The sequence below is a fragment of the Gadus chalcogrammus genome, chromosome 7, assembly GCF_026213295.1.
Source record: "Gadus chalcogrammus isolate NIFS_2021 chromosome 7, NIFS_Gcha_1.0, whole genome shotgun sequence".
Taxonomy (NCBI): domain Eukaryota; kingdom Metazoa; phylum Chordata; class Actinopteri; order Gadiformes; family Gadidae; genus Gadus; species Gadus chalcogrammus.
Genome location: NC_079418.1, coordinates 21003121 through 21028120, shown reverse-complemented (window position 1 = coordinate 21028120; position 25000 = coordinate 21003121). Strand labels below are relative to the sequence as shown.

Sequence of the window (25000 nt, the reverse complement as noted above, 5' to 3'; positions counted from 1 at the left end):
ACATCTCTCTAGGGGTATTCCTGTTAGGGTTCTTGCTGTGGAATATTGACAACCTACTCTGTGACTCTTTAAGGTATGTGAGATAGTATTTGACGTTCATTTGGCAACATAGTAAGAGGCTGTTTGTCTCCGATATATAAATGAGCAGCTCTTTTTGTTATTGTTTTAACCCTAGCTACAAGTTAGGCAATGCATCAGTAGATGTACACAAGTCCAATGAAAGTTTTACCGTTTTATAGTCCCGGAAACTGTTGGCGTATCATGTCTCAACTGTAATTTATCCATAAACACAACACTGAGCAATGTAATGCAAGTACTATGAGCTGATCCATTCTAGTAGGTATGAAGACATTTGTTGAAGCTTTCATTGTGCTGATGTTGGTGTGTCTTCTTGTGTCTGTCAGAGCCAGTAGAAAAACTCTGCCTCCTGGTCTTGGGGTAGTGACACAGTTTCATGCCTGGTGGCATATCTTCACAGGCTTGGGGTCCTACCTACACATATTGCTCAGGTAAACATATGGGGTCAATGAATAAACCTAATGATGATGTCATTTTACTACTGCAGCTATATACTTTTTTTAAAGGTCCCATGACATGCTACTTTTGGATGCTTTTATATAGGTGTTAGTTGGCCCCTAAAACAGTATTTGAAGACGTAAAAAAAATCAGCCAGAAGTCCCACAATGAACTTTCCACAAATGTGTTTGTTTTTACCTCTTTACCTCTACCTCTGTTTTTAGTGGTGGGTCAAGGTGGAGGGTGGGGTTGTGGCCCTGAGCAGCTTGCGGCCACGGTACCATGCACTAGTATTTACAGTGGACGTATCGCAATGGCTCAGATTCATAATGTCATACGGAGGCGCACACAGCTTTTGGCCGTCTTCTGTAAATACACTCCGGGTCCTGGAGCTCTATATCTAAATGATATGATATAATTTATATATATCTATATAATATAATATATATATTATAAAAAAAGAAAAAAAAAAGCTGTAAGCGCCTCCGGATGAATTATGATCTCAAACGACAGCATCAATCTGAAGTACAGACTGAGTGGAGACATGGAGGAGAAAGGGATTGTTGCCGTTTGCGGACTCCGGGTACTTCAACAACGAGACTCGTTGTGGGGGTTATCTCGGCCATGGTTGAGAAGAAATTGGGGGAAAGGTACTTTTGCTTTGACTCCCTTAAGTCAAGATCCGCCGCAGGGCACTACTGCCGCCGCCCGGCAGCGGGGTCAGGCGGGAGACAATCCCGGGGAACATTGTCCTCCATGTCGCGGTTCAATCTGGACTTCAGGGAGTCAAAGCCAAAGTTCCCCAATTCCTTCTCAACCATGGCTCAGATAACACCCACTACGAGTCTCGTTGTGGAAGTACCAGAGACGTCAGAGAACCCGTCGCAGTCTAGTCTTTTCACCAAATGGGAGCTTTACGCAAACCTTACCTTTGCGTGTTATGCGCCATAACACCAACGGCAGAACGGTTATCCAAATGACAAAGAAGTGTAATACACTTGCATTACAGTGTGTGTATTTTCACACACACACACACACACATGTGGCGCTCGCACGGTCGTAGCTCATTGTGTCATAGGTGGGCCAAATTCAATGGGTGGGCAAAGCAGAAAAAGGGGAGGTAACCTGGCCCTTATGACGACATATGGGGCCAAATTGGCGCTTCTGAGCTTTCATTTTTCAAAGGCGGAGCAGGATACCCGTGATCCGTACGGATCAACCCTCACGCTTCGGGATGCAAGTGATCCGCGGATCGGCTGATAAAAAAAAAAGTTTTACGTTCACGTGATCAGCGTGTGTTTAAAGGACAATTCCGGTATTAACAACATCATCTAGTATCGTAGTTTTATTTGGCGTTCCGTAAATCCCATTGAACCGGAAGCGGACATGTTTATGTTTGGTTGTAGTCTTTTCGCTTGGTTCTCCGTATCAACAGTAGAGCTAGAACCGAGCGAAAAGACTACAACCAGCCCCCCTTGCAATGAGCAATGAGTCTTCCAACAGAAATCAATGGATTTATAAAATGCCAAATAAAACACGACAGAAACTGTATTTCGCTACCATACTTGATGAAAAAAAAGAAGATGAGGATATGACTCTAAAGTGTAGACTCTAAACTCTCACCAGGCAATGCAGACATCCTGAATTTAAAGTTGTAAATGCAGGGTTAGGGATTACTTACTATCCATGTTAAAAAGAAGAAGGAATAATACCTCAGATTGCAATTTTTTGAAATATTGACTATGCTTAAAGGAAGCAGGATTATTACCTAATTTTTCACTTTATTTTGTTTGTACACATTTGAAGTTTTTATTTAAAGTCACATTTATCTTGTTATCTTTTTTGTTGTTGTGATCCGACCCGTTACTCAAAAACTGTGACACGATCCGAACCGTGAGTTTTGCGATCCGTTGCACCCCTAATAGGCAGGCTAGGGGAACTCATAATAATGTTAGAAAACCTTATAAAGTTATTTTGCAAACAATGGTGCCTTTAAAATATCTTAACTAAAAGTATCTGAAAGGTAGAACTCAAGCCACCAGAGGGTGCTAAAAGGAAGATTTACCTAGCAGAGGATACAAAAATATATATAAAAATGTCCTGTATATTAATACATTATAAGCTGTAAACTGTAATCTATAAGCAATGATCTTCCTTCACTACAGCCTTCAGATCAGATTAAGCTACCTCAAGTACAGATCAAAAGTGAAGGTACGTAACGCCTTTTGGCTTCTTTCCTTTTACACGCAAATCCTATGCCTTTGTGACGCTGCCTAATTCATAACACCAAACATGTGTGCAGTTTTTATGCGGCGTGTGGCCAACATTGCACATTGAGCCTCAGAAGACAGGCTGAAGACAGGTTGGCCAGTCAACATGTGGTGGCTGCCATCACCAGGCACAAAAACAACAAAGCACGGACCCTGCCAATGACCTAGCTCTCTACCACAGCTGGGGAGTGTCATCGCACCAGATGGGCAGGGGTTCCTCAAGGCACCACCAATGATACCCTCAGATTTTACATTGAGGGCTTGCTAAAATCAGTATAACATTAGGAAGTCTTCGGAGATGGAAGTAGTATTTTAAATAAATGTTATTATCATGATTATTTACCGTTATCATTGGTAAACAAAAAGGGTTGTTATTGAAATGTTTTAGTAAGTGTCGTTGTTGCTGAACCTGCCACAAAAGTCTTATAAGATGCCAATAAATTGTAAAACAAAACAAAAATAAACGTCAGAAGCAAGGCAAAACGTTTATTGAGATCTGCATTGCGACATTGACGATATTTTCTTAACATAGTCCAAGGGAAATGGTTCCATAATCGGGGAAGGTACTTTAAGACTGTAGGGGTAGGTGCAACTGAAGTTGGCTTGCAATCTTATACTCAAAGGAGGTTTATTTACAATGTGATTGTGGTTAAACCATTTCATATAGCTTCTTCCCTTGTTAAGTGGTTTAACTTAAATTCAGGCACTAATAAAGCTTTGAGCTAATCCATGTTGCGTGTCGAAATGTGATTTCAAAATTGAAATACCCGGGGTATTTTGTTTCTAATATTTTTTGTTAGATTTGGGTATTTATATGATTTCAATGTCATTGGCACATATGTTAAAGGTACCTAAAGAAATTCAGTTCTTATGATGAAATATACATGTAACCACAAGATGGCATAGTGTTCTATATCACTCATTGTTTGTTGTATTAGTTTCAAGTGGAAAACGACCTGACTTTACCATTGTGTTTCCTGAACCATATTGTTCTATGCTATGAAGGCTATTGGTTTTTACAAATTGGGGGAAATAAGTTGTATCGGTATTCAAAAAAAGTTTGAATACCTATAAAAACAACATTTGAAACGGCCTGGAGAATATTCCTGTGTATGACTAGAATATAGTTCAAGACTGTTCATATATATGTAAGGTTATCTTTGTATGATGATATAAAGGCCGAAATCAGGTTTTAAAGTTCTATGTAGGATCATCACTGATGTATTTCACCGTGCTGGCAGTAAACCTCATTGATATCGCTTCGAAAAACTGTAGGAACGTTAAGGGTGACCTCATGAGAACAGACACTGTTTTGCATATGTTAGTGTTACGGAGTATGAGATGTTTGTAGCCTGGTAGAGAGGGTCAACACTTGTCAACGAGTGTGCCTTATTTTTATTCTAAGTATGATCCGAGATGCCTTGATGTCAGTTCTAAACAAAGGAAAATAGCTAAATCGTATTCTCTTTCCCTCTTTAGACTACTGTTACTACACTTACTAATGTAAGCCATCAAAGCTTTAAAAGGGATGTAAAAAAATAACACCCTATTTATTGTATGCAAATTAATATGTATTCAAACCGACCATTCCAATGTATGTGTTTCACTTTTATGCTGTTTATAGTTTATGGTTTTCATAACATTTGGACTGTAGCTGTACTGTAAAAAGAAAAATGAACTACATTGTAACACTAATCATTGTTTTCTTCTTTCTTTTGTAATTTTTGATCTGTGTGCCCATCTTCATATTATTTGTTGCCATATTAAAGATGGTGAAAACATTCTGGTCACTTCCAGTCATTTCTGGTCACTTCCTCTATTTCTTCAAACATTTCACACGGTTGCAAACGTCTATTCATTCTCGTCAAAGTCTCTGCATGATTCAAGTAACTTTAGTTAGGAATTCTACCCTCCAAACAGCTGGAGAAATACACTGATGTCTACACCACATCAGTAATAGATGTAATGATAACGATACATAAATACACGCACAATGCTTCATCTATGGCACTCGACAATATCACACAGTGGCTCTGTTCACCACCAGATAATGCAGTGTACCGTGGTGGCACTGGGAGTGTTGGATTAGTCATGCAGGTGGAAGGTGTGCCCGCTACACACTGGTTGTAGTCCCTGCCGTGTGAAGGAGGGGGTGCTCAATGCCCACTGTCACCTTGTTGGAGAACGCCCTCGGACAGAACATTAGTTTGAAAGTCGTGCTTAGTGACACGACAAATACTTCCAATTGAAATAAATGAGTTTGAAATTTGTGCTTTTTGGCCCGAAAAAAAAAAAATACGTGTCCCAGATCACGAATGAATACATTAAATGACGTGACTGTGGCACGCATTTCCGTGAGACTGGGTTGTATTATAGGGTTTTTAAAATGTCTTCATGTCCAATATATTGGGATTGAGCCAAAATAATAACCCACTTTTTTATTTGCTAGGGTTGTTTTCTTTGTCCGCAAACCTATTACAAATGATATGCCTTTGAAAATGTGATGTTTTATTTCGCAGTTTGTAAAACATTAAGAGGTTCAGCATCAAACAACGGTTATCAGTTAAAGATAAAGTTATTTATACTTTTCTCAAGGACGATATGAAAGCAGCACACTGTCAGCCCAGTGTGCATAATGTAACCTGCCTGCAGCTAGCTGTAGCATGTGTTTGCAAGATGGCTGACAAAACAGAAAATGATACGGTTCACAGTTCAACAAAACAGGCTCCACTCTCTTTCTTGGATAGTAGAACTCTATCTGCCGGGCCAAGTAACCTAAAAATTAAACAGAAAAGAGCTATGAATATTATAACATATATGTTGTTATTATTACACACACTCACACACACTCACACACACACACACACACACACACCACACACACACACACACACACACACACACACACACACACACACACACACACACACACACACACACACACACACACACACACACACACACACACACACACACACACACACACACTAATGGACTATAAGAGCTATTATTTGAGTGTAATTTGTTAGAAGTGGCCCAGCTATATTTTGTCACAGCTCTTTATGAGCCTACTTCTGACCCATCAAGGAGTCTCTTCCTTGATTGGATCTTTCTTCACACACAACATATCTCAATGGCAGAGAAACATATGGAGCAGTCGGAGGGGACATCTTTTTGATTGTTTGGTTTCCAAATCTTGCTATCTTTGCTAATTTATACTCCCTCTCTTTAAAACCCTTTCCTATAGCAGCATTAAGAGATTTGATATCCCAACCAGTATCCCCAATTGCATATCACTTCAATATCCCTAGAACCCAAATGTTACTTGCAAAAACCCATGGTAAAGTTAATGTTAATATTAATGTTACTGATAAGCCTACGTCACAATGACACAGACACTGCTGCATGAGAAATTGCAGCCACATAAATTTGAATTCAGGTGAGTTTCTCGGCAGGCAGCCAAGAAACTTGTTCTGTTGAGAAAAATACTATGGTCAGTCAATTTAGAATATTCAAAGAAGTGGAAAATAAATAGTTCTTTGATTCTCCAGTAATCCTACCGAACTGACTAATTGCGTGGGGATTGAACCCCGGACGACTGGGTGCAAGTCTGACACACTACCTCGAGACTATCCCCCCTTTTTATCAATGGTCAATATTAAATTAAAATATGTTACACTTAATACTGCTTACGCAACAGATCAGCGGTTTTTGCCAGAGAGCATCCCTGTAATTATTAATGGTTACAGTGTTCACTTTTTGAGTTATTATAAGCTTGTACTCCTCATAGACCTCCACAAGCAGCTTCTGTTTGCCACTGGAAAAGATCCCGCTCGGACCTTTTCGGACATTTTATCCATGATTCGTTCCATTCACAGTTCTGGGCTGGTTACATATCTCGCGAGCGTGCTTAATCCACGTTAACGTAAGCCTGGCTTGAATTTACCTGAGCGAGGCTGAACTGCTTTGATGGAATGGAAGTTGGCGTTAGTTCTAACCAGGCTTAATCAACTAAGCGAGAGAAACATGGAGCAGTGGGAGGGGACCTCTTTTTGATTGCTTGGTTTCAATATCTTGCTCTCTTTGCCAATTGATACTCTCTCTCTTTAAAACCCTTTCCTATAGCAGCATTAGGAGATTTGATATCCCAACAAGTATCTCCATTTGCATATCACTTGTTGATATCAACTTTGAAAATCGAATCACAAACAAGATATTACATTCAAATGTCTTTATTGTTTAAATTAATCTTTTGTCGATGCATAGTACAAATAAATTAGGATTGAAAAATCATGTTTATTAAAAAATAAATGTTACTACAAAATTATTAGATCTTTGTTAAATATATTATAAAGAAATGTAACACTGGTTTGTTCACTGTGACTGCCATTGGTTGTTAAAACACAATATGAGGTCAGATTCTTCTAGTTAGCGCATGGCAGGAAGTAATCGTTCCTCAGGACACGGAACAGCCTTCCGGTCCTCAGGCTGTACTCAAACATGTTGGACCCACTGTAAATGTAGGTGTAACCTGAGGGGAGAAGAACAGAGCGTTAGTGGGTTTGCAGGTGGTACGATGGAGGAACATGTTAAACCTGGCACAATGTAACTGCATTGTTATTTTCATTCAAAATAATTTCAACACATAAGAGTGCAAGAAAACCAAAAGTAAATGATCTAATTAATATAGGCCTACGGTAGTTGAAAACAGTGACGGCTGGAGTTAAAAAGTTTCTTAGTATATGTTTAGATCAACAACAACTTTGGGGGGTCTAGTCAAGGGTCTAGTGATATAAAATGTAACTGTTTGAAAACGAAAAAAACAAAGAACATTATTTTGACAGCCATTGGCATCATGTCATCACTCACCTCTGTACTGGAATCCAGCCGTCACCTTGTTGGTGTGTCCTGGGAGGAGGGTTTCTATTGACTTGGGGAATCCTGCGTCCATCGTTCGTCTTGCCTCATCATAACTGTGGAAACACAAGAGTGAAACTGTGACTCAAGGCTTGTAAAATGGCACGGGCGGAAATGATCGACCCCTTTGCATGAGTCAGTTATCAGTCGACAGTAGTGTAGTTGTGATTGTTTTTTGGTAGTTTTCTTACCTATAGTACTGGTCGCCCACAAAGAACAAGGTCCTGCGCGTACGGGTATCGTACAAGGCAGCATTGATTTTGTTTACGTTCCTAGGCAGACCGAAATAGTCGATATTCCTGGGAAAGCCGCTCGCCAGACCATACCCGGAGAAAGCCCAGACCTGACGACCTGGAGGGTCACAGGGAAAGAAGCAGGATTAGCACGTGTGAAAAGTTTTCTCCTGCTGATATTTTCTTCATAACACTGTGCTTTTTTTTGAAGCACTATTAAAACAGCTGCCCTTTCTACCATTATTTTTTTAAAACTTGCTAAACAATAGCAGATCATTGCTGTGCTGCTGGAGCTTGTACCTTGGAATAGATAGACTCGGTCAGTCTGGCGGCTCTCGAAAGCAGCATCGACTTTTTCGGGGGCGTTGGGCCAGAAGCTGGAGATGAGGGACTGCCGGGCCCTGGGGTTCTGGAGGTGCTTACGCCAAAGAAACTGCAATACAACAACAACGACAATCAAACAGTGAATGAGAATTCGACAGATCATAAATCCATGAAAGATCATTGTAGTGTAGGGTTATCGTGTTTTGAAGGGTCTCTACCTGCCCTTGAAGAAGAGCATCTCGCCCCTCAGGGTGCTCACAGCGTCGAGAACCATGGTTGCGTCGCAGGAGTTGGGGGTTTGTGGGTGGTGTGGGTTCATTTGGGATCACATTGCCGTTAGGACCTGGATGGACATGGTCCAACCAAAATCATCAGTCGAGGAATAAACAGGACGCCGAGACATTTTTAAACATTATTTCTTACAATAGATAGCTTTTTTTGTTGAGATTTACAGGTAGGTAAGCGATCCTAGCAAACAAGTAGCACTAAAATAAAGGTAATCCTTCCACTGACCATAAAGGGACTGGATGCCGTTGACATCGTCGCGGGGCAGCTGAAACGTGTCAGGGGTTCTTGTAGATGTAATTTGGGGTACATGAGCGCACCGGGGTCCCTGGAGTGGCCCAAGCCCAGGGAATGTCCAAACTCATGGGCCGCAACCAGGAAAAGAACATAACCTGAAAAATACACAAACACAAACATGAAACATGAGAGCCCCGCTATATTGATATGTGCTGTTTATCAACGCGTAATGGTTCATATTCCAGCGATTCTCCGTGCGCCGAACTCACCACTTGTTGAACGGTAGGTGAAATCCTCGTCTTCATCAAAGTGGGCGTCGCCGCCGATCCCCGTGGATGGGGCATAGGCATGGGCGAGGGTGCCCTGGGGGCCGTCGAAGGGGTTGAAATCACCATGCGCTGTTGGCACAACGTCAAAAACACTTTAATGTCAGGTACACCAAACACAGAGATGGCACAATAAGGGAGATGATTGAAGTCCTGTGATGAATCTCCCCAACATCCTTTCAACGTGCAAGTTGGCCAAGAACATCCTGAATCAGTGGATTGGTTATTCTGTTTTTATTTTTAGAGGCGCAGTGAACATAAGAATGTCAGCCTAGTGATGCTATAAGCAATTTATCAGCCTATTTCAGTCAAATTTGGCAGCTCACTTTTTGCACTATTGTATTCTATGCTATATTATTATTTGATAAGATTAGATTTTACATACTATATTATATATTAGTATTATACTTATACTGTATATGGTTTCGATATGGTTTGCTGTTGGTCTGTATTTTGTCGGTTTTCTTTCTTGAATAGTTTGACCAGACATTAATTCCCGAGAAAGCCACAGGGCACATACGTTGCATCTAACAATGTTGGGGTTAGTCTCAAGTCTGGCGTCAACACTTACATCGTCTCGCGAAGGAGATCATGATGTCAGCGGTACCGCGCTCGATCCTTCGAAACGTCAGGGGAGTGACCCTGGCCCAAACATTCAACGCTTTTTTCCACAGAATCGTCTAACCTCTGCCCGGGGACATGTACCGGGGGGTGGAGGTGTAGTTCAGAATCCTGTGAAGCAAAAAGATTACATGGACGTTTGATCAGAAATAACTCTGCGGCGCACTCATCTCAAGACCAACAAACCCCCACCCACACACACACACACACACACACCCACACACACACAACACACACACACAACCACACACACACACACACCACACACACACACCACAAACCAACACACACCACAATCACACTACACACAACACACACACACACCACACACACGCGCACAACACACAACACACACACACACACAAACCACAAGAGAGAAGCAAACTACAATACCATCACCAGACCCCCTGGACACACAGATAGAAACAAGTTGGTGGTCCTGTCTAGCGACACTCTTATGAGTGCTGCCAGGTTAGGTTCTCAATTCCCACTGTGGGTCTACCATGCTAAGAATGTATGCACTCACATTATTATAAACGTTTTTAACAGAATCCAACCAACGGTATGTATTCTGGTGCCTGTTACCTGTAGGTGAGGGCCGTTGTTTGCCAACTTAAGGTCCCCCGCGAAAGTGGAAGAAGCTGGGCGACTTGGGTGTCGGGGACCCCGCAGCGGGCCTTCTTCATCATCTGCATGGTGTCAGCGTCCCACTGAGCCAGTGATACTCAGGCCAAAGAAGCGCTGCATTCCCTGAGCTTCTCGACCATGGGGTTGACCCCCTGGCGACCAAAAGACCTCTTCATGCTCTTTGGTGAGGTTGAAGAAGCTCTTGAGGTAGCTCTGTTGGAGAGAGAGAGAGAGAGAGAGAGAGAGAGAGAGAGAGAGAGAGAGAGAGAGGGGGGTGTAAGGTACAGGAACAATGATCAGACATTGAGGACAATTTTTCTCATGATTTGTAGATTAGGGTGTTTATATGTATACAATGCATTACAAACAACAACCAATTCAAAGTTATTCACCCTTTAAAATGTACAGAGAGCATTGTCTGTTAGCAGTTATTTCCTCAAAAGATAATTGGTGAATACCAATACCAAGTGTAACAACTAAGAGATTACACAGCTAAGCCTCAATAAAAAGTAAAAAGGACTTACCTCTGCAAATTCTTCATCTTTATGGGTGATTTGTTGTGGCGGTTGATCTCTGTCTAGGGGCAGGGAGTAAACCACTGCCGCCGTCAAGCTCAGGAAGATGCACAGGTTCAAAGAGCGCATGTTGTTTTGCCGTGAAGGACTCAAGTTGTGAGTTGGGAGCACCGCAGGCAGGCATTATATACCTTCACGGCCGGGCCCTGATGTGTTGAGTAACAAGCCAAAGTGAGTCACTGGATGAGGAAACACACCGTAGGATGGAGGAAGTAGGAGGGGGGCTAAGGAGAAGGGAAAATACAATCTGCAAACATACTGACACAAAGGAGACACTGCGTGGCACTGTCATATATGTTGCGTTATTTAGGAATGTTTGATCAATTAATGATTCAATTGTCATATATTTGTTTGTATGATTGAATTTTGGTTATGTTATGTGGCTGGTCAAAAATTAAGTTATTGAGTGACTTATGGACTTAAAAAGTGCAATGCAGCAATGCAGAAATGCAGAGAAGAAATGTTGTTGTGTAGCCAATATTTCTACATGTGCACTGACAAATAAAAGATTTAACGGCATATTGTACAATTAGTATGGGAAGGTGTCATGTGATATACAAGTGATGGAAAAGTGATGGAAAATCATTATTAACGTTAATACAAGTGATGCTATGGATGAGGGACCTTTAATGAATGAGGTATGTATTGTAATGTTAAGTTGCCTTTGTTTGCTAGTGTTTTTCTTTACCCCATATATCTTTTTGCAAAGCCCTTTCCCTGCTTACCCTCCCGGGTGGTGATTCTGGGTGGCTGTCCCCTGCAGCCTCAGGCTACCATCATTGCCGGGAAGACGGCCCGTAGACATGCTGCCACTCGTAATAGTAACAAGATTCACGCCCAAATTATTTGTAATTAATCCCCGATGACATGCATTACAACTCTTTAGAGGCCTGTCCACAGGATAAGTTGTATGGATATTGTTAAATAGTTGAGTAACAAATTGAAATACTATCGTAATATATTTATCTTTTATAACATAGCATACAATATAGAAACATTACATAATTACAATTTTGAATGGCACATACATGCTTCCAGACTGCTTTAATGGAAGCAGTCTTTTGTATACATATCAATGGAAAACTGAAGTGTTTTCTGGTATGGAATTGTCGGATCCAGTGGTTCCCAAACTTTGATCAGTGATGTACCCCTTGTGACCGATTCCATCCCACCAAGTTCTCCCAGCTTCACAGACAGCTCACTGAAATGTTTTTGTTCTTAATTCTGCTGCTGCAAAAAAAACTGGACACGCATGTACATACATTACATATATACATAAAATATAAAGACGAGACAGAATAACCAATATTTTGGAGCAATGTAAGCTTATTCTACATAGGGCAACATGTAATGACAGGATTTTTTTTCCTATGCGTGTGAACATAGACATTGTTTCCATTGGTGTTCATATGTGGATTAGTTCTTGTGTCATAGGCGCTAAATCAACCAAAAGCTACAAAACAGTAGTGGTTGTGCCGACCAATATTTTCCAGGATCTTGCTTTCAAAATATTAATAAATGTGTCGGTACTTTAACTAACCTAACGTTTCTTGACTCCCGACTTTGAGACAAACATGCTCGGTACTCCATGGCAATGTTCCCTTACCGACCAAAAAGCACGTGTTTAGATCTTTTAATGTGTGAGGTTTCCCCGCAAGGGATAAGTTGAAGGAGTGGAGTGTGGAGTGGGAGGTGGGGTATACTGGGCTGTATACATTATTTTGGTACTGAGCCGGCTGTCAGCCACAGGACCTGTTTGTGAGGTAAATCACAGTTTTCGTTCGAATAAACCCCTAGACCAGGGGTCACCAACACACGGTGGCCCGCGGGGCACCAGGGCGCCCCAAGGCCCATGTTAGTCCCGCATGCCGGTTCAACATAAGCACAACTCATTCTTGAACAACCTTTTCCAACCTTTTAAAAATCATTGACTTGTTGATAATTATTGTGAGAATCATAAACATGATCAGGTCATTTCACATCAGTTATAATTCTCAATAATAATAATACGTACTGAAGGCCAAAACTGAGCAAATTTGTTTATTTTCAGAGTGTATCAAACTAGGTGCCGCCTTCTATGATTATAGCCATGAGTAGGGTTGGGACCCTGCCCTAGACCCCTCCGGTAACACCCGAGGGTACTAGTACCCCCTTTGACAACCGCGGGTTTATTGTCCCATTGTGATTAATTACAATTATCAACAATGGGAATGAGAAAATGTGTTCAATTTCTCATTTACAACATTAAAAACAGATGACATAGTGACAAACACGCTTATATGCCAAATAAGGTATCGTTTTAAACCACATCCCTTCCTGGTTCCATTACTTCCTTACACTACGTCCACATCAATACGTAATATTGTATTTTCTGGATTTATGCAGCCAAGACTAGTAGACAGAGAAAACCTAAAACACACACACACACACACAGGGCGCCCAGCACATTTGGCGCTTCCCTAGCGAGCTACACTCCTGCCGCCCCCCCCCCTCTACTCCGCAAAAAAAAATAAATAATAAAATAATATAAAAAAAAAATAATAATAAAAAAAGTTTGTTAATTTCCCAGGAACTGAATTGCAACCTTGAAAAACAGTTTTGCCCTGTAACTGCATTTCTTTCACATAAACACAACAACGATCGCAACGATGAACAAACTATTAATTCAAGAATAAAATCCACGGAGGAAAAAATTGCCGCCCCGGATGGCTTTTGCCTCTTCATTTTCTTGATTTCCGTTCTTGGATATCTCGATTCTTGAAAACATCTAAACTCAAACGCCTTATAGTACTAGCATGTTCTGACGAAACCAAGGAGGTAAGGTTACCCCTTCCGTTTTCGATTTTTGGCTCAGTTTACCCTAATGTTAGATGTATTTTTTTTAATGTCAAATATTGGTTGGAGAATATAAGGGCGCAAAAATATGCGCCAGGAGGACATTTGTATTATTTTTTTTTTTTTTTTCGGGCGCATTATTTTGCGCTCCCCCTCTAGATGGACACTGCTAGCGGCCGCCTACACCCCGCCTGTAGGAAGGCCCGCCCCTGCACACACACACACCCACCGTACACAAACACGCACGCCACACTCACACAAAGCATACACGCGCACACAACAAACGGCAAGAAAAAAGGAAGCAACGTCATACACGAAAGCGCACGCACACAGCACGCACACTCGCACAACACCGTGCGTAAAGACAAAGGCACGGGACACACTGCCGAGCTAGTGTTGACGTTTTTAAAATGACGGCTAAACGAAGAGGAGATACAATTTCTCACCTCGACAATCCTTCGTGTTCTTTTTGTCAGATAAAAAACGTTAAACTCAAACATCGCACTGACCGCTATCAACAGATAAGTCACGTGATCTTACCGAGACAGTGTCCATATAACACAGTACGAAAACATGTCCAATAACAAAGTATGGTGAATTATGTCTCTAGAGTCCACCACAAGACTAAACTTTGTTGCTCAAATGTAATATTACCCTCATCCTTCAGCCTAACCGAAAGTGTTTTACACTTTTGTTGCTTAAAACTTAATATTACAACTCCTACTTGAGCCTCCCCAATGTCCCCTGCGATATGATATCCCCCCTCAACCTGCAGGCTGTTTTAGTTGTTTTTATTTTTCTTATGTTTGTGTGTATGCTATTTGTGACTGTATGCTACTGGCTGCCTGTCTTGGCCAGTAACACTGGAAGAGATGTTTAAGCTCAATGTGTTATATTACTAAGCAAATGTAGGCAACGAACCAATAGAGTTGCCTTACATTTGATGTCAATGCACTTTTCAGCCCAGAATAACAGTCAAAAGCTATTAATTAATTGATTTGCAGTGCATAATGTACTAACTTTCCATGAACAATAGGCCATGTGTACCTAAATTGACCTTATATAATGTGACAGCTGATTTCAGACACAACGTTTGAGTTCCTGATATTCCTCCAAATGGACGGTATGATTTACAAAACATATCCTGACAGATTTTTTAACTCTAAAAAGAAAAAGATCTCCTGAAAAATACTACCCCCTGAGGTACGAGTTTTTCCTCCGTAGGAAATGTAAATTAACCTTATATGTGAAATGAGATTTAGAAGTTGTGTTTCTCACACACTTCAGTGGGCTTGTTGATGAACTTCTGCATTTCGTTTGGTGGCCTGAATGAATATTCAGCCGTTGCCTTTTGTTCCCTTGAACTGGTTAAAAAATGAAATGTTTGCACGGCTTTTAAGAGTCATTTGGAGGGACGCAATGTTGTAATGTTATAAAATTATGTGGCAAACTGTTATTATATTATGCCCTCAGAAATTTGGTTAAATTTCGACTGGGTTTCCACATTATTGTTTCCGGTTCCATACCACTAACTCGAGTTGAAGACAGTATAAAAACTAAGTCATTCTAACCACTTCTCTCTGTGCTCTTCCTTTCAACGACGAGCCCCCATACAGAAACACATTGCACAAACACACACAGTGGCACACAGACCACACACGACACACACACACACAACACAACACAACACACCACACACACACACCACACACACACACACACACACACCACACACACACACCCAACACCTAAGACACACACACACACACACCACACACAACACACCGCCACACACACACCACTACACACACACACACACACACACACACACACACACACACACAACAGCTGCTTAACAGAATGTCCCCTCCTTGGTCAGAAACAAAAGACAAGGGGTCTGAGTTGGGGGCTCTTTGTGCTGTATGATCTTGATCTCTCTGGATATGACAGGACCTTTGATGCTCGACAGACACAGAACCTCGCCTGTGTGTCTGTGTTTTGGGAATGAAAGGGTTCCTTGAGCGTAATATGTGTATTGTCTGTTTGTCAATATCATTCCAGGAAAATGTCACTGCACATGATTTTTTATCAGAGCGTAGGTATGTTGCATAGATATTCTACCATATAACAACAATTGATAAACTGTAAATGGCTATAACAGATATTATTTTAGTGTAATCTGTTAGAAGTAGCCTAGCTATCTTTTGTTCGCAGCAATAGGCCTTTTTCTGACAAATCAAGGTATCTCTTTCTTTGATTGGATCTTTTTTCACAGACAACACTTTGTCAATGGTGGCGACCATCCTATGTTGGGAGGTGACCTCTTTTTGATTGTTGGTTTCAATATCTTGCTTCTCTTTGCCAATTGATACTCTCTCTCTTTAAAACCCTTTCCTATAGCAGCATTAGGAGATTTGATATCGCCAACAAGCATCTCCATTTGCATATCACTTGTGATATCAACTTTGAAAATCGAATCACAAACAAGATATTACATTCAAATGTCTTTATTGTTTAAATTAATCTTTTGTCGATGCATAGTACAAATAAATTAGGATTGAAAATCCTGTTTATTAAAAATCAAATTTTACTACAAAATTATTAGATCTTTGTAAATATATTATAAAGAAATGTAACATCTGGTTTGTTCACTGCGACTGCCATTGGTTGTTAAAACACAATATGAGGTCAGATTCTTCTAGTTAGCACATGGCAGGAAGTAATCGTTCCTCAGGGCACGGAACAGCCTTCCGGTCCTCAGGCTGTACTCAAGCATGTTGGACCCGCTGTAAATGTAGGTGTAACCTGAGGGCAAGGAAGAAACACAGCGTTAGTGGGTTTGGCAGGTGGTACGATGGAGGAAGGAACATGTTAAACCTGGCACAATGTAACTGCATTGTCATTTGCATTCAAAATAATTTCAACACCTAAGAGTGCAAGGAAAACCACAAACGTAAATCGATCTCATTCATATACGGAGTAGTTGAAACAGTGACGGTCTGGATTGTTAAAAGTTTCTTAGTATATGTTTAGATCAACAACAACTTTGGGGGGTTAGTCAAGGGTCTGCGTGACTATAAAATTGTAACTGTTTGAAAACGAAAAAAAACCAAAGAACATTATTTGACAACCATTGGCATCATGTCATTCACTCACCTCTGTACTGGAATCCAGCCGTCACCTTGCTGGTGTGTCCTGGAGGAGGGGTTCTATTGACTTGGGAATCCTGCGTCCATACGTGTCGCCTTGCTCATCATAACTGTGGAAACACAAGAGTGAAACTGTGATTCAAGGCTTCGTTAAAATGGCGCAGACGGAACGATCGATCCCCTTTGCTTGAGTCAGTTATCAGTCGTACAGTAGTGTAGTTGTGATTTGTTTTTGGTAGTCTTTCTTACCTATAGTATCTGGTCGCCCACAAAGAACAATGGTCCTGCGGTTTTGTATGGGTATCGTTACAAGGCACGCATGATTGGTTTATGTTCCTAGGCAGACCGAAATAGTCGAGTATTCCTGGGAAAGCCGTCGCCAGATCATACCCGGAGAAAGCCCAGACCTGACGGACCTGGAGGGTCACAGGGAGGAACGAAGCCGGATTAGCACGTGTGAAAAGTTTTCTCCGCAGCTCTTCTTCTATACACTGTGCTTTTTTTTGAGCACTATTAAACAGCTGCCCTTTCTACCATTCTTTTTTTAACAACTTGCTAAACAATAGCAGTATCATTGCTGTGCTGTCTGGAGCTTGTACCTTGAATAGATCGACTTTTCGGTCAGTCTGGCGGCTGCTCGAAAGCCTTAGCATCGACCTTTTTTCGGGGGCGTTCTTGCATCAGAAGATGGAGATGAGGGAACTGCCGGGCCCTGGGGTTCTGGAGGTGCTTACGCCAGAAGAAACTGCAATACAACAACAACAACGACAATCAAACAGTGAATGAGAATTCGACAGATCATAAATCCATGAAAGGTCATTGTAGTGTAGGGTTATCGTGTTTTGAAGGGTCTCTACCTGCCCTTGAAGAAGAGCATCTCGCCCCTCAGGGTGCTCACAGCGTCGAGAACCATGGTTGCGTCGCAGGAGTTGGGGGTTGTGGGTGGTGTGGGTTTATTTGTGCTCACATTGCCGTTAGGACCTGGATGGACATGGTCCAACCAAAATCATCAGTCGAGGAATAAACAGGACGCCGAGACATTTTTAAACATTATTTCTTACAATAGATGGCTTTTTTTGTTGAGATTTACAGGTAGGTAAGCGATCCTAGCAAACAAGTAGCACTAAAATAAAGGTAATCCTTCCACTGACCATAAAGGGACTGGATGCCGTTGACATCGTCGCGGGGCAGCTGAAACGTGTCGGGGTTCTTGTAGATGTAATTTGGGTACATGAGCGCACCGGGGTCCCTGGAGTGGCCCAAGCCCAGGGAATGTCCAAACTCATGGGCCGCAACCAGGAAAAGAACATAACCTGAAAAATACACAAACACAAACATGAAACATGAGAGCCCCGCTATATTGATATGTGCTGTTTATCAACGCGTAATGGTTCATATTCCAGCGATTCTCCGTGCGCCGAACTCACCACTTGTTGAACGGTAGGTGAAATCCTCGTCTTCATCAAAGTGGGCGTCGCCGCCGATCCCCGTGGATGGGGCATAGGCATGGGCGAGGGTGCCCTGGGGGCCGTCGAAGGGGTTGAAATCACCATGCGCTGTTGGCACAACGTCAAAAACACTTTAATGTCAGGTACACCAAACACAGAGATGGCACAATAAGGGAGATGATTGAAGTCCTGTGATGAATCTCCCCAACATCCTTTCAACGTGCAACTTGGCAAGAACATCCTGAATCAGTGGATTGGTTATTCTGTTTTTGTTTTTAGAGGCGCAGTGAACATAAGAATGTCAGCCTAGTGATGCTATAAGCAATTTATCAGCCTATTTCAGTCAAATTTGGCAGCTCACTTTTTGCACTATTCATTATATTGTATTCTATTGCTATATTATTTGATAAGATTAGATTTTACATACTATATTATATATTAGTATTATACTTATACTGTATATGGTTTCGATATGGTTTGCTGTTGGTCTGTATTTTGTTGGTTTTCTTTCTTGAATAGTTTGACCAGACATTAATTCCCGAGAAAGCCAAAGGGCACATACGTTGCATCTAACAATGTTGGGTTAGTCTCAAGTCTGGCGTCAACACTTACATCGTCTCGCGAAGGAGATCATGATGTCAGCGGTACCGCGCTCGATCCTTCGAAACGTCAGGGGAGTGACCTTGGCCCAAACATTCAACGCTTTTTCCACAGAATCGTCTACCTCTGCCCGGGACATGTCCGGAGTGTAGTTCAGAATCCTGTGAAGGCAAAAAGATACATGGAAGTTTGATCAGAAATAACTCTGAGGCGCACTCATCTCAAGACCAACAAACCCCCCCACACACACACACACACACACACCACACACACACACACACACACACACACACACACACACACACACACACACACACACACACACACACAAACACACAACACACACACACACACACACACACACACACACACACACACACACACACACACACACACGCGCACACACACACACACACACAAACCACAAGAGAGAAGCAAACTACAATACATCACCAAGACCCCCTGACACACAGATAGAAACAAGGTGGTGGTCCTGTCTAGCGACACTCTTATGAGTGCTGCCAGGGTTAGGTTCTCAATTCCCACTGGGGTCTACCATGCTAAGAATGTATGCACTCACATTATTATAAAACGTTTTAACAGAATCCACCCAATGGCATGTATTCTGGTGCCTGTTACCTGTAGGTGAGGGCCGTTGTTTGCCACTTAAGGTCCCCCGCGAAAGTGGAGAAGCGGGCGACTTGGGTGTCGGGACCCCGCAGCGGGCCTTCTTCATCATCTGCATGGTGTCAGCGTCCACTGAGCCAGTGATACTCAGGCCAAAGAAGCGCTGCATTTCCCTAAGCTTCTCGACCATGGGGTTGACCCCCTGGCGACCAAAAGACCTCTCATGCTCTTTGGTGAGGTTGAAGAAGCTCTTGAGGTAGCTCTGTTGAGAGAGAGAGAGAGAGAGAGAGAGAGAGAGAGAGAGAGAGAGAGAGAGAGAGAGAGAGAGAGAGAGAGAGAGAGAGAGAGAGAGAGAGAGAGAGAGAGAGAGAGAGAGAGAGAGGGGGGTGTAAGGTACAGGAACAATGATCAGACATTGAGGACAATTTTTCTCATGATTTGTAGATTAGGGTGTTTATATGTATACAATGCATTACAAACAACAACCAATTCAAAGTTATTCACCCTTTAAAATGTACAGAGAGCATTGTCTGTTAGCAGTTATTTCCTCAAAAGATAATTGGTGAATACCAATACCAAGTGTAACAACTAAGAGATTACACAGCTAAGCCTCAATAAAAAGTAAAAAGGACTTACCTCTGCAAATTCTTCATCTTTATGGGTGATTTGTTGTGGCGGTTGATCTCTGTCTAGGGGCAGGGAGTAAACCACTGCCGCCGTCAAGCTCAGGAAGATGCACAGGTTCAAAGAGCGCATGTTGTTTTGCCGTGAAGGACTCAAGTTGTGAGTTGGGAGCACCGCAGGCAGGCATTATATACCTTCACGGCCGGGCCCTGATGTGTTGAGTAACAAGCCAAAGTGAGTCACTGGATGAGGAAACACACCGTAGGATGGAGGAAGTAGGAGGGGCTAGGCTAAGGAGAAGGAAAAATACAATCTGCAAACATACTGACACAAAGGAGACACTGCCTGGCACTGTCATATATGTTGCGTTATTTAGGAATGTTTGATCAATTAATGATTCAATTGTCATATATTTTGTTTGTATGGTTGAATTTTGGTTATGTTATGTGGCTGGTCAAAAATTAAGTTATTGAGTGACTTATGGACTTAAAAAGTGCAATGCAGCAATGCAGAAATGCAGAGAAGAAATGTTGTTGTGTAGCCAATATTTCTACATGTGCACTGACAAATAAAAGATTTAACGGCATATTGTACAATTAGTATGGGAAGGTGTCATGTGATATAAAGTGATGGAAAAGTGATGGAAAATCATTATTAACGTTAATACAAGTGATGCTATGGATGAGGGACCTTTAATGAATGAGGTATGTATTGTAATGTTAAGGTGCCTTTGTTTGCTAGTGTTTTTCTTTACCCCATATATCTTTTTGCAAAGCCCTTTCCCTGCTTACCCTCCCGAGTGGTGATTCGGGTGGCTGTCCCCTGCAGCCTCAGGCTACCATCATTGCCGGGAAGACGGCCCGTAGACATGCTGCCACTCGTAATAGTAACAAGATTCACGCCCAAATTATTTGTAATTAATCCCCGATGACATGCATTACAACTCTTTAGAGGCCTGTCCACAGGATTAGTTGTATGGATATTGTTAAATAGTTGAGTAACAAATTGAAATACTATCGTAATATATTATTTTTTATAACATAGCATACAATATAGAAACATTACATAATTACAATTTTGAATGGCACATACATGCTTCCTGACTGCTTTAATGGAAGCAGTCTTTTGTATACATATCAATGGAAAACTGAAGTGTTTTCTGGTATGGAATTGTCGGATCCAGTGGTTCCCAAACTTTGATCAGTGATGTACCCCTTGTGACCGATTCCATCCCACCAAGTTCTCCCAGCTTCACAGACAGCTCACTGAAATGTTTTTGTTCTTAATTCTGCTGCTGCAAAAAAAACTGGACACGCATGTACATACATTACATATATACATAAAATATAAAGACGAGACAGAATAATCAATATTTTGGAGCAATATAAGCTTATTCTACATAAGGCAACATGTAATGACAGGATTTTTTTTTCCTATGCGTGTGAACATAGGCATTGTTTCCATTGGTGGTCATATGTGGATTAGTTCTTGTGTCATAGCCGTTAAATCAACCAAAAGCTACAAACAGTAGTGGTTGTGCCGACCAATATTTTCCAGGATCTTGCTTTCAAAAATATTAATAAATGTGTCGGTACTTAACTAACCTAACGTTTCTGACTCCCGACTTTGAGACAAACATCTCTGTACTCATGGCAACGTTCATTAACGACCAAAAGCACGGTGTGTAGATCTTTTAATGTGTGAGTTTCCCGCAATGGATAAGTGGAAGGAGTGGAGTGTGGAGTGGAGTGTGGTTATACTGGGCTGTATACATTTATTTTTGGTACTGAGACTTCTGGCAGCCACAGGACTGTTTGTGAAGGTAAATCACAGATTTCTTTCGAATAACCCCTAGACCAGGGGTCACCAACACGGTGCCCGCGGGCACCAGGGCGCCCCCAAGGCCCATGTGAGGCGCCCGCAGGCCGGTTCTAAACATAGCACAACTCATTCTTGAACAACCTTTTCCCACCTTTTTAAATCATTGTTGATAATTATTGTGAGAAATCATTAACATGATCAGTGTCTTCACATAGATGATTATAATTAATTAATCAATAATAATAATATGTAACTGAAGGCAAACTGAGCAAATTTGTTATTTCAGAAGTGTATCAAACTAGGTGCCCTTCGTATGATGAAGTAGCCAAGGATTAGGTTGGTGACCCCTGCCCTAGACCCATCCAGGTACCCCGAGGGGTACTAATACCCCACTTTGACAACCGCTGGGTGATGATTTTCCCATTGTTGATAATTACAATTATCAACAATGGGAATGAGAAATGTTGTCCATTTCTCATTGACAACATTAAAAACAGATGACATAGTGACAACGCAGTCTCATGTGCCAATATAATGTAATCGTTTTAACCACATCCCTGTCTGGTTCATTACTTCCTGTAAACTACGTCAACAGACAATACGTAATATTTGTTTCTGGATTTATGCAAGCCAAGACTATAGACAGAAACACTAAAACACACACACACACACACAGCCACACGTACACAAACACACACGCACACTCACACGCGCACACACGCGCACACAACAAACGGCAAGAAAAAGGAAGCAACGCACACACGAAAGCGCACGCACACACGCACGCACACGCGCACACACCGTGCGTCAAGACAAAGGCAGCGACACTGGCCGAGCTAAGATGTTACGTTTTTAAACATGACGGCTAAACGAAGAGGAGAGACAATTTCTCACCTCGACAATCAACGGCGGTCGTTCTTTTTGTCAGATAAAAAACGTTAAACTCAAACATCGCACTGACCGGCTTATCAACAGATAAGTCACGTGATCTTACAGAGACAGTGTCCATATAACACAGAACGAAAACATGTCAATAACACAGTATGGTGAATTATGTCTCTAGAGTCCACCACAAGCCTAAACTTTGTTGCTCAAATGTAATATTACCCTCATCCTTCAGCCTACCGAAATGTTTTTACCATTTGTTGCTTAAACTTAATATTACACTCCTACTTGAGCCTCCCCAAATGTCTTGCGATATTGATATCCCCCCTCGCCCCTGCAGGCTGTTTTAGTTGTTTTATTTTTCTTATGTTGTGTGTATGCTATGTGTGACTGACAGACTGTATGCTACTGCTGCCTGTCCTGGCCAGGACACTGGAAGAGATGTTTAATCTCAATGATGTTTATACTTACTAACAAATGTAAGGCAACTAACCAATAGTAGTTGCCTTACATTTGATGTCAATGCACTTTTCAGCCCAGAATAACAGTAAAAGCTATTTAATAATTGATTTGCATGCATAATGTACTAAACTTTCCATTGAACAATTAGCCCTGTTACCATAAATTGACTAATTTATAATGTGATCAAGCTGATTTCAGACACACGTGTGAGTCCTGATATTCTCCAAATGGGACGTATGTGTGAACAACATATCCTGACATTTTTACGCTGAAAATCTCCTGAAAAATACTACCCCTGAGGTACTATTTTCTCCGTAGGAAATGTAAATTACCTTATATGTGAATGAGGATTAGAAAGTTGGTGTTTCTCACAACACTTCAGTGGGCGTGTTGATGAAGCTTCTGCATGTCGTTGAGTGGCCATCTAAATTATATTGCCTTTTGTTTGCTGAACGGTTAAAAAATATTTAAATGTTTGCACTGCTTTTTAAGAGTAATTTGGGGTGAACGCATGTTGCATGTTATAAAATTATTGGCAAAATTTTATTATATTATGCCCTCAGAAATTTGTTACATTATCGACTGGGGTTTCCAACATTATTGTTATCGGTTCAATTACAACTCGAAGTTGAATACAGTATAATCTAATCATTCTAACCACTTCTCTCTGTGCTTCTTCCTTTCAACGACGGAGCCCCCAGACAGAAACACGTGCACAAACACACACAGGGGCACACAGACACACACACACACACACACACACACACACACACACACACACACCACACACACACACACACACACACACACACACACACACACACCACACACACACACACACACACACACACACACACACACACACACACACACACACACACACACAGCTGCTTAACAGCAATGTCCCCACCTTGGTCAGAAACAAAAGACAAGGGGTCTGAGTTGGGGGCTCTTTGTGCTGTATGATCTTGATCTCTCTGGATATGACAGGACCTTTGATGCTCGACAGAACACAGAACCTCGCCTGTGTGTCTGTGTTTTGGGAATGAAAGGGTTCCTTGAGCGTAATATGTGATTGTCTGTTTGTCAATACATTCCAGGAAAATGTCTGAACATGATTTTTTTATCAGAGAGTAGTATGTTGCATAGATATTCTAGCATATAACACAATTGATAAATGTAAATGGCTATAACAGATATTATTTGAGTTTAATCTGTTAGAAGTAGCCTAGCTATCTTTTGTTCGCAGCAATAGGCCTTTTTCTGACAAATCAAGGTATCTCTTTCTTGATTGGATCTTTTTTCACAGACAACATTTGTCAATGGTGGCGATACATATTGTTGGGAGGGGACCCCTTTTTGATTGTTTGGTTTCAATATCTTGCTCTCTTTGCCAATTGATACTCTCTCTCTTTAAAACCCTTTCCTATAGCAGCATTAGGAGATTTGATATCCCAACAAGCATCTCCATTTGCATATCACTTGTTGATATCAACTTTGAAAATCGAATCACAAACAAGATATTACATTCAAATGTCTTTATTGTTTAAATTAATCTTTTGTCGATGCATAGTACAAATAAATTAGGATTGAAAATCATGTTTAACAAAAAATAAAT

General features: G+C 41.4%; 1 protein-coding gene and 1 pseudogene across 1 annotated transcript in view; one reads left to right on the top strand and one right to left on the bottom strand.

Annotated features, from left to right (window-relative positions):
- LOC130385650 (alkaline ceramidase 3-like) overlaps positions 1 to 4585 on the top strand; it is a 10011-nt gene extending 5426 nt beyond the window's left edge. Inside the window, exons 8-11 of the mRNA XM_056594270.1 lie at positions 1 to 73; positions 405 to 509; positions 2682 to 2727; positions 2819 to 4585. The exon at positions 1 to 73 is cut by the window's left edge and continues 29 nt beyond it. Of these exons, the coding sequence (XP_056450245.1) occupies positions 1 to 73; positions 405 to 509; positions 2682 to 2727; positions 2819 to 2872 (278 nt within the window). The 3' untranslated portion in view covers positions 2873 to 4585. The remainder of the gene's footprint in view (positions 74 to 404; positions 510 to 2681; positions 2728 to 2818) is intronic.
- Positions 4586 to 7029: 2444 nt separating this feature from the next.
- LOC130385656 (matrix metalloproteinase-18-like) lies at positions 7030 to 20407 on the bottom strand (annotated as a pseudogene).
- Between the last annotated feature and the right edge of the window lie 4593 nt (positions 20408 to 25000).